We start from the raw sequence: 20,819 nt of genomic DNA, 5'->3' as shown, positions 1-20,819 counted from the left end.
ACTTGATTCCACCTCCTGTGCCAAACGTAACCACTATGCTGAAAAAGTGGACCCTAGAGAGAGCTATAGAAACAATTTATCATTACCTTCCCATTCCCAAGTCCCACTTCCCCACAACTGTCCCTTTTAAAACCCAACCTGCTGACTTGCCCCCTATCCCCACCCCTGAGAAGTCTCTGGGAGTCCCCGTAACTCGTTCAATCATTCTTATGTCATAAACCATCTTCCAGACACTTCAGTCCCCCAACAGTCTCGGTTTACTAATTAAGATGTCCCACCCAGATTAATAACCTCAACCCTGAGTTTCACTTATAGTGAAGCTCCAGCCCTCCCACACTTCGGGCCGGCTGCAGGCTGGGGACTCTGGGCAGGGTGAGGGGCATCGTCTCCGGTCCTCTTACTCTTGTCTGTTGCAGTGGCAGGAAGGGACTCCCCTTGCCTGCCACTGTGGGAGCTCTGTGGACTCAGCTGTTCAGTGGGAGAGGTCCCTGGTTGGCAGACACCCCCCACCCCACTGTATCTTGTGGGACACTTCCAGTCTCTCTCGCCTCTGCCTGGCAAGAAGCCGTCTTAGGCAGAGAGGGTAGGTCTGAGAACAACCATCAGGCAGGTCCCCTAGAACACAACCCTCTGCCCTGTCACAGGTGTCTACGGTGCAGCCACCCTGTTCACTCTGCCGCTGCTTTCCTCTTTGACACCATCAGACACGGATAGACACAGGCATTCCTCAGCTTCAGGGGCTGTGCCCAGCTCTCTGAGTGGGTCTTAGAACCCCCTCACTTGAGTTGTGGAGAGGAGAAAACCATTCCCTCCCTGGGGAAGAAAACGTCACAGCTTTTTCAACAACTGCCTCAGAAGAAATCCCCTCTTTGGAGAATTTGGAGAAATCCACACCAACCCAAGTGTATGCCAGGGCAGGATGGAGTGGCGAGCGTGCAGGCGGGGAAAGAACCGGGCCAGAGGCGGGACTTTAGAGATCGGAATCCTCATTGGTCATAACATGTACCGGTCAACAATGGGTACAAGGGACACAGAGACAGCCCCACAAACCTTACTTAGAGACCATGGAGCACAGCGGTTAGGGCTTCACCACTCACCAGCTGTGTAGCCCTGGACAAGTCACTTTCCTCCTCTGGGTCTGTCTCTTGGTCTGCAAATCCGGGAAAATAAGAGTAACGCCTTCACTGGGTTGTTGGGAGAATTACAGGAATTACATTTGTAACGTGCTTAGAGCATGACTGGACCATAGTCGGTACCATGTTTAGCTCTTGTTTTTGTAACCTAGACACATGGAAGAAAATACGAGAAAAAGACACCAAGGAAGTTGAAGGCAGGGCCACCCTGTTGCACAAGTCTGGGGAGCATCGTTCCTATAGATGGGGATAAGTGGCACCCCCTGGATATGAGCAGCCCTGGCTGAAGGCAGCTGCCCCCCAGGAGGGCACCCACGAAGGTACAAGGACCCACTCTCTTCATCAGGTGATTTAAAAAACTGGTTAGCATTATTTCGCTAAAAATAAAAATTTATTTTTAGAATGTTAATAAAACAAACTCCGAAAATAGTAACAACAGCAAACAACAGCACTTGGCGAATGACAAAAAGAAGAGCAACGAAGGAAATGACAAAGGAAAGTCTTGGGAAAATATGACTATAAAAAAATTTCAAATTTTTGTTTTAAAATCACCATTAAAAACTTTAAACAGCGGACTCGTGAAAATATTAGCAACAAATACGATGAACAAAGCATTAACATGCTCAGCTTACCGTCTACGTATATGGAATAGAAATGTTTAAATTTTTAAGCAAAATATTCAGACCCCAATGTAAATACCAACTTGCAAAAGAGGAGCTATGAACTGTGAACCAACACACAATATAATGTGCCGCTACACTAACATTCAAATAAATGTAAAACAAAATGATAACCGGATATCATCTCCACCTTCAAATTAGGAAATTATTCTGGAAACGCTGGTGAAGATGCAGGGAAGTAAATTCTCTAGGACGTGGTCTGCAGTTGGGAAAATTGGTGCAACCCTCTAAAGAGCTATTTGATAATGTGTGTCAAATGTCTCTACCCTTTCACTCAGTCATTTTCATCTCTGGGGATCCAGCCCAAGAAAATAACCGGAGGTGCAAACAGGGATTACTACGTAAAGTTGTTCACTGCAGCATTGTCTATATGAAGGAAAGAGGTAAAAAATTCTAAGCACTATGCACTGTACAGCTAATGCATACACATATTTGTTTGTATAGGCATTAATTCCCACTGAGAAGCCAGGCATCGCTGGTTGTTGCTGGCAGTGGGAACGGGGCAGGGGAAAAAAGAAGAGGAAGGCTTTTCCCAAGAACCCTTTTTGGGTCTTTTGAATTTTAAACTATTTTAAGGGACCGCCTATTTAAAATGATTTGACAGATTTAATAAAATGCGTGTATTTTTTAATGTTTACAAAGAATTTTAATAACGTGGAAGAGGTTTATTATGATAGAGCGTGGAGTTTAAAAATAAGTACACAGGATTTTATATTCAGAATGATCTTGAGGATACAAAAAATATAATTAATATAAAGTATTTTAAAAAAAAAAAGACAGGGGCGCCTGGGTAGCTCAGTCGATTAAGCGGCTGCCTTCAGCTCAGGTCATGATCTCAGGGTCCTGGGATCCAGCTCTGCATCGGGCTCCCTGCTCAGCGGGGAGTCTGCTTCTCCCTCTCCCTCTGCCTGCCTGTCTGCATACTTGTGATCTCTCTCTCTGTCAAATAAATAAATAAAATCTTTAGAAATAAATAAATAAAAATAAAAAATAAAAATGAAAAAAAGACAAATGAAATATACCAAAATGTAAATGGTGGCCATTGTGGGGGGGGGCGGGGAGAGGGGGAGTAAGATTATAAGCAAATATTTTTTCCATCTGTATATGTTTCTATAGTTTCCAACTCTTCTACAGTGAGTATATACTACTGACACAAGTAAAAAGATAAAGAAAAAATTAAAAATAAAGAATAAAAACAAGCCAAATTATCTTTTAAAGGGTAATCCACCTCCCAAAGCAGGATTATAAATATCAGAAAGCAATTTGTCAGAAGTCAAGAAGGCACTCCTATCTGAGAGGCTGTAGCAGGGAGCCAGGAGGAAGACTTGAGCATGATTCCGGCTTCAGAGATGTCCTTACATGAACCATCTGCCCTCTCTGGGCTGCTTCTGTGGGGAACCACTAAATGCTGCTTCTCAAGAAAGTCTGCTCTGATATCTCTCTTGTCAGTGCTGACCTGTGAGCTCTCTTGAGATCAGGACAGACCCTAGGACTCACGACCCATCCCCAACAGGAGCCAGGCCTGGTAACCAGCATGCTGGCCCTACCTCCAAGCTACTATGTTCACCTGCCCGCCCTCCCCAAGGGAGAGTCTGAGCCTGGGTTACGCCTACTTATCCTGAGCTGGATATAAAGCCTAGCATATGTGACAGGGCTCCAGGAAGCATTTGCTAAACAAATGAATAAATTAAAGAATGATATTCTAGACTAGTGCTGTCCAACTGAACTTTCTGTGGTGATGGAAATGTTCCACATCTGCTCCATCCAGTATGGGCAGCCACTAGCCACATGTGTCTACTGAGCATTTGAAATGTGGCTCGTATGACCGAGGGATTGGATTTTCAATTTTATTTAATTGTAATTAATTTCAATTTTAAAAGTGTCCCATAAAAATACTTACATCATAGGATAGTTTAAGATTACACAAGATGATCCTGGGGCGCCTGGGTGGCTCACTCAGTTAAGCGTCTGCCTTCGGCTCAGGTCATGATCCTGGAGTCCTGGGATGGAGTCCCGCATTGGGCTCCCTGCTCAGCAGGGAGTCTGCTTCTCCCTCTGACTCTCCTCCCTCTCATGCTCTCTCTCTATCATTTTCTCTCTCTCTCAGTAAATAAATAAAAATCTTTAAGAAAAAAAAAGATTACACAAGATGATCCTTTAAAAAAGAAAGAAAAAGAAGGGGTGCCCAGCTGGCTCAGTGGGTAGAACATGGGACTCTTGATCGTGGGGTTGTGAGTTTGAGCCCCACACTGGGTGAAGAGATTACTTAAAAATAAAATCTTAAAAAAAAAAAAGAAGAAGAAGAAGAAGAAGAAAAGAAGGAGAAAGAAAACTTCAAAGACCAAAATGAAAAGGCAAACCCCAGGCTTGTTAAAATATTCACAATACATACAACTGACAGAGGCTTTCTCTCCAGAATACACAAAAGAACTCTTAAAACTCATTAATAAAACAAGACCACTTAATAAAAAAATAGGTAAATGCCTTGAACAGGCACATCACAAAAGAGGTAAAAGAGTGGCCCATCATCATGTGGAAAAACGTTCAACGTTACTGCCCATCGGGGAAATGCAAATTAAAACAGATTCCACCACCCACCCACCAACCCAGAATGGCTACATTTAAAAAGAATTACAATACCAAGTGTTGGTGAAGATGTGGGAATGCAAGAATGGGAAAAATATTTTTATTTAAAGTCATCAATTAAAAAAGATAATTCAGCGTTTGGCAGTACTCGATAAATGATTGTGGCAGTATACTGAAAATGGGCGGTGGGGAGGAGGAGGGTCCCTAACAGCCCCACGGCCCCATCTCCGTGCCCAGTATCACACAATAGGAATTCACTGGTCTCTGGGTCTCCCTAGCATAAAGCTCTCCTGTATGAGCAGCCAGAGCCACTGGGAGAGACTGGGAGCAGTGGGGAGGGAGGCATGCAAGACTGGGACAGGAAAGACTCTGAAGATTTTGCAAAAGGAAAGCTTCTTGGCCTATATGCCCAGAGACGATGAAAAAGGGCGTTCCCTCCAAGAGGAAAGCTTAAGCAAGCAACAGGTACAAGAAAGGGGCTGGCAAAGGTGGTCCCCCTCCCCAGGACTGACCACCCTCCTCCACCAGCGTCCCGCCCTTTCCCACAGACCTCCCTGATTCTCTCACTAGCTTTGCAAGGGGAGCTGGCTGGCAAACACTGCCATTGCATATGCCTGCAAACCCAGGCTCAGAGACACGGTCCCAGGTCACGAGACTTAGACTGGCTGAGCTCAGGAGTCTGCTCAGGACATTAAGCCAGGTGATAAGGTGGTGCAGCTGCACAGAGGAGGAATGGGGACCCAGCCAGGCTGGGGCGGGGGGGTCCTGCACACACTCACCCACTGTCCACTGCCCTCAAGACTGCAAGCTCCACGCAAGCAAAGGCTCTGTTAGACCACCACAGTGTCCCCGGGCCCTGCCCAATACCTGGGACACAGAAGCCATTCAATACACTTTGATGAATAAACAAACCAACAAGCAAACCCAAATGGCTCTCCCGTTTTCAGGACACTTTCACACACTGTATCCCACAGGCTTCTGACAATTGGCTGGGCAGGGATTCACTGCCTCCCATTTTACAAATGGGAAGCTGAGGCTCAGAAACAGAAATCCACTCTGGGCTGCTTTCCTGAAAATCTGATTGAGGAATGTCCCCAGGAAAGTGCCCCTTGACTGGAAAAGGGACAGATGAATTCCTCTGGGGTCCTGCGTTCATTCTGTTCTCTGATCCACACTCCCTCTGCAAGGCCGAGATGTGCTCACTCCAGACCCTGCTCCAAGGAGCCCACGGTCTCAACACAGAGGAAGACACAGACCCAAGCATCTATAATACCTACTGTTCAGTGAGAGAAAAGTGACAAAGGGCGGTCTGCAGATGAAGGAAGGAAATGGTAGTGCTTCCTGGAAAGGCGGTCTCTCAACAGTGATGCACAGGTAAGCCTGGGCCCAAGGCAGCAGAGGTCCAGAGGAGCTGAAGGGGGACCCAGAGAGGGAGCAAGGTGTGAGGAAGGGCAGGATCCTGGAACCAAGCTTGCAGCTACCAGCTCTGGAATTTCGGGCAGGTCATTTAGCCTCTCCGGGCCTCAGCTTTTCTCATGTGTAAAATGAGGGTGATGATGCTCCCCCACAAAGAGTAAATGTAGAAAGAATTAAATGGCTTTGTGGGTTCCCTACTCACAACATGGTTCAACAAATGGAAGCCACCTGCATGCATGGGGACGTGGGGGCAGAACAGTAATGGCATCACAAGTTTGGGAAGTAGAATGAAAGCAATCCAGCTGGGTATTAGTCAGAAGGCAAATCCCAACCCAATAAACAGGAGGTGGGTCGCTCTGCCTCCTGGCTCTTCCCACAGACACCCTCCCCCTCCTGCTGGACACCAGAGCCACCACAGGCCGAGTGAGGGTCTTGGACTGACCCAGGGCCGGGACCGGTCAGAGACTACACTGAGGCAGCCCACGCCCGCCTTAGCGGGGACAAGAGCTCCTCACCTCCCCCTAGCCCCAGGTGAAGCCGAGATGCCAGCCAATCACATCTGTGTCCTCCAGAGCTCAGCTCAGAACCTCAGTCTCTCCGACTCCAGAGTCCTTACTCTTCTAAATTCACCACAAAAGAAAAACAAGCACCAGAGTGAGGGGACAGGGTACCATGCCATAGAGGAGCCTCAGATGAAGTCAGGCCCAAAGACATGTCCCGGCTCTGCACTCAGGAAGACCAGCAGCAGCAGCAGCAGCAGCAGCTCATTTTTGTTACATGCCTACTGGGGGCTAGCCCCTGAGCTAGGTGCTCTACAGATGTCTCCTCTTCATCCCCACGTCAACCCTAGGAGATAGGAATTACCTCCATTTTACAAATGAGGAAAACTGAGGCTCACCGTTCAATGATCTTGCCCAAGGTTCAGCAAGTGCTGTAGTAAGGGATCTGAACCCAGTTCTGGCTCCAAATGCCATGTGGCCACTTTTGCACAAGTGACAACATGGCCCCTCTGAATCCTTAGTCTTCCCATCTGTTCAAGGGGGGCACTGAACGAAGAGTAATGATTTGGGCAGAGCTTTACAGTTTACAGCCCTGAAACCACAACAGTGCCTGGAGAGAAGCCAGTAGGCCGACACAATGCCCCTGGGGCTCTGTCTAAGCCAGACCTGGAGTGGGGATCCAGGGTAGGTACGTCAATTTCCAGCTCTCAGCAGGGCTGCAGAGAACCACTGTCTGGCTCCTGGTCCTCAGTCCCAACACCTGGTCCAAGGTTCTTCTTCCTCTTAGAGAAATTTGGGTCAGATGTATTACAACCACCAATATCTGCTCTTTAAACCACAAGATGAGACACATTTTTAAATATCTGAAATTTTGCCTAGGAGGGAGGGAGGGTGTGTGGCAGAGAGCACCTACAATCCTGGGCCAGTCACTCTGGGACAGTTATGCCCCAAGCTCCTCCACCTGGCCCATGGCCTGCCAACTCCAAAGGCTCACAACCCAGAAGGGCCTGTGATCACTGAAGCCAAGTTTTCCCAGAAAGGAGAGGATAGGGAGGCCCATACAGATGAGAGGACATGCCCAAGGTCCCCGAGCCAGCTAGGGGCAGATTTCATTATGAAGAGCCCCAAGTAGGTGCTGGAAAGGGAATATGACTGTGTGTGCGTGTAGGAACTCCTTGCGCGTTTATCAGAGCCTCACGTACACTGAGAGCTTACTGTGTGTTCAACCTTGTGGGAAAAACAAGAACATACAACTTGGCTCTTCCTCTATAGGCTACAAGCTCCCTGAGGACAGGGCCTGGGTTGGATCCCATCCCCAACCTTCCTAGACACCCACTCTGAGCCAGACCCTGGGCTGTGCAGGGATCATGAAACTCTGCCCCTGTTCTCAAGGACACATAAGCCAACAGAAAGTCACCACAGAGTGAGTGTGCTACAGCAGAAGGAAGGATAAGGAGTGTGTATGTACCAGAGCTCTAGCAAAACCCAGCCTAGGGAGAAAGGGAAGGCTTCGGGGAGGAGGTGGCACTTGAACTGGGTCTTAAAGAATAAGTAGGGGTCAGTCTGGTGGCAAAGAAGGGAAGGAAGGCCCTTCCAAGAGGTTCTGTTTCCCAAACATTTACATGACAGCAGTAACAACAATAATAATCATCCCAACATTTATTGAGCATTATACCATGGGCCAATCTCTGTATTGAAGCACTCGTACAGTACATGTATTAACTTGTTTCATCCTCATAATGGCCTTGTGAGAGCATTGCTATCATTATCACCATTCTGTAGATAAGGACACCAAGGCCCAGAGAGCTCAATTAACATGCCCCAAGTTCCCCCATGTTAGTCCCCAGAGCTAGGATTCAAACCTGGTAACCTAGTTCCACGCCCACAGCCTCAATCAGCACCCTCTGTTTCTTGGATACGTACTTCATGCCAGACTTGGTACTGGACACAAGGGAACAGAAATGAATCAGAAGAAGCTCCCGATTTATAAGGACAGAAGGACAAGTAAAGAGAAAAATCCCAGGTCTGAAGCTGCATAAGGAAAAGTCTAACACTGCTAGAGAACGAGCAGAGCAGGTATCGGCAAGAGATGGAGCTGGACTGCTGGGAAAGCCTTGAACATCACACCAAAGGGCTCAGATTTTTCCCACTGGCCAACCGGTTGCCAATCTATAAGCCAAGCTGTAGTTATCAGAGGCGACCTTTAAAGCACGTACCAAAGACCGGAGAATAAACGGATGTCTCTACAGATGGGTAAGTGGATGATAAAATACCAATCTATTGAAAAGAGGGCTTAAAACTAATAACCCCATTAGGCATCTTGTCCATCAACACACACTAAAAATATAACTGCTGTCATGTGGACCACGGAGAGATTTTTGTCCTTGTATTCAGAAAACTCCGATACCCCTGCTGTCAGGGATGGGAAGTAACAGAAAGTTTCTAAGCAAGGAGTTCTTAGATGGCAAGGTCTGGGATTTCTGCTCTCCACCCACCCCTGGGCCCCCCCCCCCGCCTCTCCGAGCCCCTCAGTCTGCTGGAAGTCAACCGTCTAAAAGCCCCAAGAAGAGCCAACCCGGGCGAGAAGCTCCAAAGCAGAGATATTCTCACAAAGAGCGCTACGTAAGTACAAATGACTGTTTGATCAATCATTTGGCCTCGGCGTGGGATTTGGTTAGAATTAAAGCCATCTGGCTGCTGGGGGTGGGGGGGGGGGTGATGGGGGAGGAGACAAGCAGGCGGGAAAATGACCCACCCCCTCCCCCAGAAAGCATTGTTAAAATGTAAGGGGGAAAAACAGTCAAGTCCCTGCTGTTATTTCAGCCTAAGCCACTTAATCCTTCAGCACATAAAGCAACTTATTTTACGACCTTTTCCCTTTAAAAAGTAAATCTGAAGACGCTGCCTTGAATTCAGATATCTCTGAAACACACAACTCATCCCTCCCAGTGAAATATCCTGTTTCATAAACCTTCTTCGAGATACTTGAAACTGCAGATCACTAAATGCCTAGCTTTAGGCATCTGACATTCCAGAGAATTAATATTTAAACTTATTATAGGAAAAAAAGAATTGAGTTTGGTTGAAGCATGAAATATTTAATAGTGTCTCCAAATTAGAAACCCTATTTTGTTTCGCACTGGAAATGCCAACGTTATTACCTGGGCTTTGCACTCAAATAAGATAAAATGCACAGGCAGTCTTGAGATTAAACACATAATTACAGCTGTTTTCTCCAGAGAGAAGGGGAGTGAGGCAGGTTTGGGGAGTGGAAGCGATTGAGTTTCATTTTTACGATACACTTAAAATTATACTATCATCCTCTGCCTGGAGGGTTGGGTTTGAGAGCGTTGAAGCTACTTAATCACCGAAAAACTGTGTCAAGATCCATGGACCCACGGAGGCCTATTCAGCAAAGCCGTCTCTGTCTTGGAATGGGCCCGCTGCTGGACAAGACCCGGTAACTTTCTCTACTCACTAGGACAAAAGTATTAAGTGGTTTGGGATAAAAATTAAGCTTCAATTGACACAGTGGATCCTGGCAACCTCTGCCGGCACATGTAATTTATTTACAGGGTTGGAAAGTCGGCAAAATACATCATCAGCTCTTATACAAACTTCTACTAGGCATTAAATACCCAAGCCTCAGAGAAGTAATTCATATAGTCCAGCAACGTTCCAAAACAAACCCAATCTCCAGCCCTCCGGAGAGCTTAAAACAGCAAATGGGATCTGTATTTTTAAAGTCAGGTTTATAATTCTCCCTGGTTTCTTGCTAAAGCTTTATTTTCCATCAAACCTGTTATTTAAAAAAAAAAAAAAAAAGGCAACAACATCTAAAAGAGTAATCTAGTTGTTAAAAAGACACAAGTAGGAAGAGCCCGGGCCACAGCGCCCCCCTGATACTTCTCCCTACTCTCCCTTTCAGACTCAGGGTCAACATCCAAAGGCAAAGAAGCGTGGGGCCATAAAGACTCCTGCGGTAAGTGTGATTCTCTGAGAATGTCCACCGTCTCATGAACGCGTGCACCCTCGTGCAAGGCCACAGACACAAACCAGCAGCAGGACCTTATCCTTCTAGGCTAGGGGTCATCTCGTTTGTTCTTCATCTAACACAAAAGACCCATTTCCCACAAACAAACGCTCAGGTTTACTCTGATTCCTGGACTGTTCTCCCTCCCAAGCCCTTCTTCATCTCATCATTGAATAGGAAATGATTGTTAGTAGATCTCAAGCCACCATGCCCAGTGAAGCACGCATTCTACCACTAGGTATGGTAGGGCTTAGGAGGAATTCTCTTCAAACATCAGAAGGTATCTTCAGAAGCAGTGGAAGGGAGACCGCAACCAGGGCCTGGGTAAGGAATCTCCCCAAACTGTGGGAAAGGCTCAAAAAGGGTCTAGAACCTGCAATAACCCGTGGGACATGTGTGTGCCTCTGCTTCGGAGAAGGAGTTGCTTCGAGAGGGTCTCTCCACCGCCTGAGAGAGTCCTAGCCTGAGGACCCCATGTCACAATGGGGAACCGCTATCTTTCCCCCATTTCTACAGCAGGGAGGCGGACAGACACAGACAGTCTCCCCATAAAGTCACACCTCGGCCCGTTAGCAGAGCCTCAGAAAGGGCTGCTCCAGGGAACAGCTGTCTGGACCAGCCTGTGGCCTTCTGCCACCTTCCCCCGGCATGGGGGACACACTCCATAGCCACAGCAACTCCTCGCCACTGCCTGGGTTGTAAAGCCTGTCCTTGACTGTGCTGTGCTTTAGGGGGGGAAACACTGGCTTTGCTGTCAGACAGAGCTGCATTCAAAACCCGGGCTTTACCACTTACTACCTACACAGCTAGTCGCTGTGAGTTAAATAGTCAGCTTATTACTGGGGCGAATCACTTAAACTTTCCAAGCCTCAGTTGCCCCATCTGGAGAACTAGAATAATGCCTGCTTTTCTCACAGGGTTACTGGGCCTCATTAAATGCAGTCACAGCTACAGGGCCCAGCCTGGCACACGGTAGGTGCTCAGTAAGGTTAGCTGACCTCCGCCTTCTGTTTTCTTCGGTGGTCAGCCTCAGGAGTCAGGAGATCAAAGGCGAAGTCAAGTCTGAGACACGGGTGGCTTCTTCCCACACCCTCGGTCCTTCTTGACCTCCCCAGTCCAATTCATGTGGAATCCTGGAGCATCAGAGCAGGAAGGGACTATGGATCATCCCATCCAACTGCTTCCCATTTTACAGATGGGGAAACAGAGACTCAAAGCCAAGAGCATGGCCCACATGCATCAAGGCTGCACAATGGTGCATGTGTTCGCTCCAGACAGGCCCAACCATAACCACCAAATAAATTCAGGCCATACAGGAAATGCATTATTCAGTTAGCGGACTGAAGGTCTCCTCAGTGCATCTGACTCAAATGCTGACTTTAAACACAGCTTGTAATGCTAACACAATCCGCCTCGATCCGCCGGAAACCCTCTGAAGGAATAACCCTTTGGAGTTTAGGGGAAGATGGGGAAAAGAAGAAAACAGATGCTTTCAGTGACTTTAAACTGTAAGACCACTGGGTTAGGGTTGTATTCTCCCCACCCCCACCGCATCCCAGGTCTGTTTCCTTTCAGTTTCTTATAAATAAGGCCTAGAGAGACCAAAACAGCTACAACCACCCTCCCCCTTTTCTGCTTTCCTTCCTCACTCAGCTATCAGTCCCGGACTTTGCTTCTAATGCTGAGAGCATTTTTTTTTTCATTGTAAACTATTAATTCGGGCAGCCACTGTTGATAAACAAGAAGTCCGTTTTTAAACTGCTAGAATCATTAGCACAGTGAAGGCAAGCAGCACGAATATTTCAGGAGTTTGCTCTTTTTTTCCTGGCCCCGGTTTTACAGCTGTGCTTTCTGCCTAATGCAGTTGAATTTTTCAAAGCCCACTGCAGAAGTTTGTTTCATTTCTTCTCTCCCCTTGAACTGAATGTCTTTGTTTCTTTAAGCTCAAAAATAAACTACCCCCTACCAAAAGAAACAACACAACTCTCTAGGTCCAAACTCATTGCAACTCAAATCTATATTAGCAAAATAAATTAGCAAACCACGGAATCTAACTTTACATGTAATCATATATATAAGGTGAAGTTGTTGAAATACCACCATATCGGCTTCAAAAAAGGGAATTCTTTTCCAAGAAAACTAAGGGAAGGAAGAGCAATTACCCTCTCTATGCAAAAGCCATAATTAGCAATAGTCACTGGTCAATTTACAAATAAAGTGGTATTTATTTGTTTCTTTTTTTCCTAATCCTATCCAAAAAAGGATTGAAAACTTTAGTTTCTCCCCTTTTCTAGGATGCTGGCCAAACTCCACAAAATAAAACCGAAGAAAATGATGATAATTATGCAACATCCAGAACAAAGAACATAAGAATATATTTTTTTAAATGATTCATTGTGCACTTATGCCTGTAATGAGATTTTAACGCACTGTAAAAATAAGTGTGCTGGCTCATTTAGCTTCTCACGCAAATGTTAACGCAGGGAGATGAATAAGTCAAAGACGGGGTGGGCTTTTTTTTCTTTCCTCAGAAGTGTGAACGAAAACCACAGCATATAAAGAAACTTATGTTTTTAAATCACAGATGGAGCAACACAGCCTATCAATATGATGCCACAGCTAAAGGGGTCCTGAGACCTCAGCCCAGCGAAGCACCACAGGTAAACTGCTCAGAAACGACCAGGCCTAAATTAAGTCACGATCTTATGTGATGGTTTTCCTTTCCTTTTGTACGCCAAGTCCTAGCAGCTTCTGGAGAGCTTGGGGGGCAGGAAGGGAACAGAAATTCTAGCCGCCCAGGATTCTTGGGGCATCTTTGGGAATTATATTTCCGCTACACGTCTATAAAAGATTTGTCGGATACATAACTCTTAGGACTGTAGACGCAACATGTTCCTATCGCGTTTGGGTACCCACACACATACATGTTTCTCTTTGTCTCACTGAGCCTGACATTTGGCCAGCAGGTTTTTCTCCCCCTTTTTTGAAACCTCAAGCACCGAAAAAATTTGGATCTGATTATTTCCGGATCGCAGGACCAGCACTTTAAAATGGATGAAATGCAAGCAAATTGCCCACCAGAGCCGGAGGGGGTAAATGCTTTCAAAATAACTCATACCTTTCTATTAGGGATGTGCTTGCCCCTCCAAGGCCTCCCCAGGACATCACAGTGGCTTCTGATTTGGATGAAGAAATTCTACCAGGTAATGCCACCAAAACCATCGTGTTTACTCTCCACCATCGCCAGCCTCTGATGCCCATGCACACAAACCACAATTGCATTTTGTTTTCCTTTTTCAGGAAAAAAAAAATCTATATACTAGCTATTTTTTTAAGTTACAAGATTGACTACTTTTTGGCATTTTCGGCCATGTTACGATGGCTGTTTACTAATGGCAGTGTCCACACATGTGTCACGATCATCAGCCTCTCTTTTTTTGCTAGGACGTGTCCCATCTCAGCACACAGTGAAAAGGGCCCAGAAAGTCGCTGTGAATTAAATAGTGAGCTCATTATCTGGTTCAGTCTGGGAATAGCAACTCTGGACAAACGGTAAACTAAGAAGTTTTCTAACTAGGCCATAGGTACTCCTTCCAAAGAGGACAGAAGAAATACCAAAAGCAAAAATATTTTAAGTTCTCTGGGAACGTTCAGGAGGCCATCCAGTAGGCCAGCTCTCAGCCGCCAACACACACATGTAGAAGGTACAAGCTGGGGAACCAGAATCAAGTATTTGCAACAAGGAGGCTTAGAAACTGCCACTTTCTGTCTGTAGCTCTGAGCACATCCTTGAGCCCCTCGGTGTCTTCATCTATGAAATGGGAACAGTAGTAATGACAGCCAGGATCTGCCCAGCACTTTAAAGACCACAAAGCACTCTACATCTGTTCCCTGGGAGCAGCCCACAAGGTAGGCAGAGCACAGATGGCGCGAGGGCAGATGAGAGAATGTGTGGGAACACACGCTGAGAACCGTACAGCACTGTGCACAGGGACCAGGAGTCATCGGGCCATCGCCACAAGCTGTCTGCCTCCATAAAGCCCAGATGTTTACCTTCTTTCCTTGTCAGGACTTCCAAAAGCATAGTGTTGGGTCTTTAATACTAAGAAAGAAAAATGCAGCATCTGGTAATTTGGCCTTTCCAGCTGCTTGGAATCTGGATAAGCGGGACTCTGCCATAAACAGATCGTGATTCTTATTGTAAATGATGACAATGTTAGTCCATGACGTCGCACCATTCCCAGCGCCTCCTGACTCCAGATCTGGAAACGCCGAGAAGTCCAGCATGTATGGATAAGCTGCTAGACGCAAGGGCTTGCACCCTTCCTCGGCTTAGGGTCTACCCGAAGCAGAAGGCAGATCATCTGAAACCTGACCCCAGACCGAGCAATACTGTCTTCTCTCCGGTCACTGGGCAGCTGTGGCCACAAAAGACCTGAGGCTTGGCTCCTCTCAACTTCCCATGGCGAGCGCGCCCGAGAGTGCGCTTCACATTCAGCATTTTAAAAATCAAACGGTTCTCCCTCCTTTCCCTGCCCCCTTGATCTCAAGTATCACTTACCCTAGCATGGTGCCCAGCATGAATTAATAAAAGTGACCCCTTCTACCTTTTTAGTTTATAAAGCATGCTTACAACCATTGTTAGGTTTAACCCTGGGAGGAAGACATTATTACCTCTCATGCAAATGAAAAACCAGAGGCTGAGCGCGTTAAACACATCCCAAGAGGAATCCCCACAATAGCCAGGCACTGAAGTGGCCCTTTCACTAAAGCTCTCTTCAGTCCTTCCAAGTCCGTCTCACAGTAAATTGACAAATGGGGGAACTAGGGCTCAGAGAGTGAACAACTTCCCCCCAAGCTCCCACAGATCATAGGTGGCAGGGCATAGTCAATGAATATTTTTCAATTGGTATTTGCATCTGTTTCCAATAAACCTAAGATTTGGAGCTAGATACCAAACATTCAAAGGGTTACATGGTCTGGGGAATATTTGGGTGGGAGCACGGGCAGTAAGAGGTGCCGGTTCCTTGTGGCATTTTTAAGAGGACTGCTGAAGCTCTGTGGGGAAGCGGATTTTGTCTCCGATCACTGAGGGGCTGGACTGTGAGGAAGAACTTGCTTAGAAGGACAGAGGCCACATTGGAAATTTCTTCCAGCCCAGGTCAGTGAACAAAGGCTGGCCAGAGAGCTCCCACCCAGACCATGGCGTAGCCCGTTACACAGGAGACACTTTCCCCACCCTCAGGCCTCAGTTTCCTCATCTTTCAAATGGGTATGATAAATTCCACCCTACTAGCCTTGCTGGAGGCCGTGAACAAAACAGTTTAGAAGCCTCTCACAAAAGCTTAACCAGAACGACCATCTTAGGATACAAAGAAAGAGGCTGTTCCTCCCATCCTTTTATCCTCCTCTGCCCTTTCCAAATACAACCCTGACTTAAACATCTCATATATTAGACGTTGGTGGGGGAGGGGGAGTGTGGATAAAAATAATCGGGGAGAATGGAAGTAGGAAGATCTTATGCAAAGCATCCAGATGAGAGGTCTCTAACCACGGCTCCAAACAAAGACTACATTTAGGAGAACCATTCACCAGGTCTGCAGAGAACTTGATCTTCAGTGACAGCGATGATTTTTTAAAACTAAAACATTGCAGGAAGGTATCTGTTTAAGGGAGGATTATGTGTGGAGCGGGACAGCAAATATTACTCATGTCTTGCTGCGCACCACTCCTCTCTGCCCAGTAAAAGAACACCGCCTATGGGTATCCCAGTAATAATACTCTAAAGCCATTGTTTTCTGTGTCTACCCTTTCAAACAGGATCCCTATCTGTTGGAGAAGAGACTAACATTGAAAATAACACAAGAAATAGCACTCTCCTACAAAGTCAGGTGTTTTCATTAAAAAGAAAAGCACTGTTTACGTTCATTTCATTTTACCAGTGCCTGAATTGGGAAGTTGGTTATTTTCTACCCAGAAAAAGCCCTCATTTCTAAAACCAAGACATCCTGCCTTTTTGACTTCGCAGGGGCTGATGCTAAAGGAGTGATGTCTATAGAGCCAAAAGAAACTTTTTGTCTTCCTTGAGAATCACCTGGGAATAGAACCAAGAAGTTCTAAAAGCTAAAATAATGAAACCCCAAGGCGTGGTTTCTCTCAGGGGGAAAATAAGGTGTGGGAACGGGGGAGGACACTGCACCTTAACGTTTCCCCAATTTCTGGTTAATTATCTGTCAGCATGAAACTTATAAATAATGGCTCAATAATAATTAACTGTGATGAGAACAGGTTCATGAGAATGCCAGCATCATCGCTGACTTTGAGCCCATAAACCCTACTGGGGCCTGCACCTTACACCAACCAGCCTCACTGGGTAGAGGAAGGGTACTGCAAAGGAACTTCTGACCAAAGATGATGCTCCTGAAACTTCAAATTCAGAAAGGCCATTTTTTAAGCCAGAAATTGACTCAAGCTGGATCACAGATTCATAAAATTTTCCATCAGGAATCCAGAAATCATCTGATGTAATTAATTCCTCACTTGACAGAAAGGGAAACTGAGGTTCCAAGAGGGCAGAGGTCTTGCTGAAGGACTCTGGTTTTTGTTATTTAGTGCCATCAGAATACATCCAAATATCCCTGCAGCCAGCTCAGATACTCGAGTTGCTAGTCACCCTAATTTATAAGATTTCTGTAAGTTTCGCACAACTTTTATCAGAAATACACAGAAGCAAAATAATGTAACCTGAACTTTCTATACACACACTTCTCCAAAATAGGTTTATTGAGTTTAAATTAGATGCCCCCTAAACAGGCATCATTTTATAATGACAACCGAGTCCCAAACAACTAGAGAGAAACTGATGAACAACACTAGAGAAAGCTCCACCAAATTCTCCAGAGAATTCCCACAAAGGTGTGCGGTGTCCAGGCCAGGCAGCGTGGATTTCCCCACACCTCCTGCCAGGCACGTTGGCGGGACCAGACTTACCTTTCCCGGCGGCGGTGGCGGCGGCCTTGGACGGCCCGTAGTCTCGGGGGCTCCGTGGCCGGAGGAGGTCGTGGGCGCACGACGGCGGCACAGGCGGCCGGGGCAGCAGGTCACGCGGGGCCCCATCCACGCAGCTGCCGCCGCTCACGGTGACCCTGAAGGCCATGTGCGTGCCGCCGAGGCCAGTGGGCCCGCGGCCTGGACCCGGAGCGCCGAGGGCCTCCTTCGGCCTCTTGTCTGAGTGCGCCTCCGCCACCTCGCAGTGCATGGCGCCAGGGCAGGGCGAGCCGCTGGGAGTCGCGCCGGGCTCCTGGAGAGGGGAGACAGCACCCGCGCGTTAGAATGAGCGGAACAGCCCCTTTCTATTCCGGGGGAAGTCTGGGCAGGTCACCACCACCTCCTCGGTTTATTCCTCGTCTCTAAAATGGGCTAGCCCCACCACACTTACCTTAACCTGACAAACCCACCTGATCCCGCAAAAGCCCCTTTCTGGCACAGGAGCGGCTCGCACTTCCTTCTCTGGTGTGTCGAGGGCCCCGGCCACCCGCCGCCACAGCGCATTCCGCGAAGCCCGTGCACCCTCCCGCTCAAATCCGCCTCCACCGATACCAGCCTTCTTCAAAGGAAGAATGGGGAAACTGAGGCCTGGAGAGGTGAGAGCGCCTGTGCGGTGTCACCCAGTGAGACAGGAGCGGGCGGCAACTACGATTCCCAGGGCAGGACTCTGGCGGAGCGACGGAGACTACTCCAGGTGGGTCAGGGGCTGCGCGCCTCCTGGGCGCTTCGGGGACCCGGCTGCGCGCAGGACTGTGAACTGCGCACCCACGGGTCTGGGGCGCCGACCCTCCGAGACTGACCCCAGACCACCGAGGCCGGGAGAGGGGGCGTCCGATGATTGGCGTTCACTCCCGCGTCACGAACCCATCACGAGCACACAGAGACACGCACACTCCCCGCGCAGCAGAGAAAATGAACCCATCTCACGCGCAAACCCGCACAAAGTCGGTAACGCCCATGGACGCTGGCTCCCACGCATACCACACACCCCCGCAAATGCACACTGGGGACACGGTGTGCCTGCCACACGTACTGCTCTCTCATTCACCCGCTCAGACACTCAGCAACACTAGCAGCCTCACTGGCTCACACTCCACGAACACGCGCTCTGGGTCCCCCTCCACAGAGCCTCGATCCTTCCAACACCCCTACTGGAACAAGGGCCCGGGGCCCCCAAACTCTCCTTTCCTCGCGGCGCTCCCGCGCCATTCCAAAGCTCCCGGGATTCGAGCGTCGCTGGGACCCTAGCCTCGGATCTCGGGCCCTGGAGCCCGCCCCCTCCCCGGGTCACGGGCCGCGCCCCCTCTCACCTCGCCGCTGCGGCTGCAGCTCGCGGGTCGCACGGTTCGGCGCGCCTCCACTGGCGCCGCAGCCCCCGCAGCCGCCGCTGCCGCCGCGTCCTGCGGGGCGGCATCCCGGGGCGGGGGCGGGGCCCCGACCTGCCCGACAGCAGCTCCAGCCACTGGCTCGCTGAAGCTGCCGCGCAGAGGCCAATCGCGGCGCGAGGGCGGGGCCTCCTTGCCTGGGGGCCTGGGCAGGGCCGGGCGCGGGGCTGGGCGGAGGGTTTGACAGGCGGCGGCTGCCGGAGCCCTGCGCTGCCCGCTGCCCTCCGGCCGCTTGGCCGGGCAGGGCGGCGCCGCGGGCGGGAGCGGCGGGGATCTGTCGTTGGAGTTGGGCTGGCTGGGCGGCGGAGCGCACTGGGCGTCAGGGGAGCCAGGCTGTGTCCCCGCCTGTCCCAGCGGCTGAGGAAGGACCCTTCCCTTCTCCGAGGTCAGTTTTCTCCTCATCAAATGTGACCGGCGAAACCTGCCCGCGGAGGTAACAGATATGAAAGTGCTTTGAAAGTTTTGTTGCAGATCCAAGCGGCTCACTCGAGAACCTGCACGCATTTCACAGCCAGTCTGCGGCAACGTTGGGACGAGAACCAGGGATCACAGACCACTTTTCTTACGTTTTTGTTTTTGTGGTGTTTTTCAGTGTAGAGTCGAGTCCAGCCTAGAGGGTCTCAAACTCCAAAGTTGAAAGACAAAAACAGGGGCGCCTGGCTGGCACAGTCAGCTCACCATGCAACTCATGATCTCAGGGTCATGAGTTCGAGTCCCACCTTGGGCGTAGAGCTTACTCAAAAAAATTTTTTTCCGAAAAATAAAAATGTTTATTAAGACAAACAAAACCAGATGCCGGGTCCCAACTAGAAAATATTCTAATTGGGGGCGCCTGGGTGGCTCAGTTGGTTAAGCGAATGCCTTCGGCTCAGGTCATGATCCTGGAGTCTCGGGATCGAGTCCCACGTCGGGCTCCCCGCTCAGCAGGGAGTCTGCTTCTCCCTCTGACCCTCTTCCCTCTCGTGCTCTCTATCTCTCATTCTCTCTCTCTCAAATAAATAAATAAAATTTTTAAAAAAAGAAAATATTCTAATTGTATCTGTGAATCTGCCTGGGGGCAGGGCCCCAGCGCCTAGGTTGTTAGCGAGCTCCCAGGAGATCTTAGAGCCTTGGGGGTTGAGACCCATTCCTCTAAGTTCCTTCCGGGCCTGGATTCTGGGCTTCCCTCACAAGACAGCAGTGTCTCAGGGAGCCCTGTCCAATGTGTAGAAAGAACACCACCCAAAGAACAGGACTTAGAGCGACTGGAAGCAGTGGCTCGGTTCCCTTCTCTGAGCTTCAGTTTCCTCCTGTACAAAACAGGGTTGTTCACCTGAGCTGGATAATCTGCCAGGGCTACTGGAAGGGTCCCTGGAGGCTCCTGAGGTGGTCTCTGCATTTCATCTCAGCCCACCCCCTCTGCACTGTTTGCTGGTGATCTGGGCCACTCCAAGGGACCTGTCTGGCTTCACACTCTCTTAAGGTAGGGGTCTGGTCTCTTTGGCCTTGGCCTCAAGTTGAAAAATGTATGTAGAGCCCCTCCCTATGACACAATAGGTCAGGTCTCACAATAGAGGATTCTGCAAAGAGTAAGAGACCTCAAGCAGCATCCCTGGAATCTTGGGAAACCAGGATTTTAGAATCATAAAATTCTAAAATCTGATTTCCTATAATTGGTTAAATATAGCATCTTACAATTAGAGATCAATAATAGTAAGAAGGTCCTTGGAGATTTAGTTAGACCCACCCCCACATTCAAAGGAGAGAGGATGTGACTGGCCCACAGCAATGTGGTGGGTGTGGCAGAGCTGGCACCAGCATCCAGGCTTCCTGACTTCCAGTCCAGTGCTCTCCCTTCTTTACCAGCCAGCTGCCTCTAATAGGTATAGGATATCCTCCAATCTGCCTATTACACACAGGTCAAGGGCCAAGAGCTGCATAGGGCACCTCAAAGTCTTCCATGTGTCTGGGGATTTGGAGTTGAGAATTGTTGCTACTTTTATGGTAGGAGGAGAAGAGGTAGAAAGGAGCAAGGGTAGCTTACCAACCCCTCCAACACA

The 20,819-nt window shown here is 48.5% G+C and overlaps 1 protein-coding gene across 1 annotated transcript in view; it reads right to left on the bottom strand.

Annotated features, from left to right (window-relative positions):
* GLIS1 (GLIS family zinc finger 1) overlaps positions 1-17,642 on the bottom strand; it is a 220,820-nt gene extending 203,178 nt beyond the window's left edge. Inside the window, exon 1 of the mRNA XM_028106841.2 lies at positions 17,339-17,642. Within this exon, the coding sequence (XP_027962642.2) occupies positions 17,339-17,606 (268 nt within the window). The 5' untranslated portion in view covers positions 17,607-17,642. The remainder of the gene's footprint in view (positions 1-17,338) is intronic.
* Between the last annotated feature and the right edge of the window lie 3,177 nt (positions 17,643-20,819).

The sequence above is a fragment of the Eumetopias jubatus genome, unplaced genomic scaffold (genome assembly GCF_037043125.1).
Source record: "Eumetopias jubatus isolate StellerSeaLion01/CBP00866 unplaced genomic scaffold, mEumJub1_p1.0 scaffold_4, whole genome shotgun sequence".
Lineage (NCBI taxonomy): Eukaryota > Metazoa > Chordata > Mammalia > Carnivora > Otariidae > Eumetopias > Eumetopias jubatus.
The sequence above is the reverse complement of the archived record's forward strand: the minus strand, read 5'-3'. Positions and strand labels throughout refer to the sequence as shown.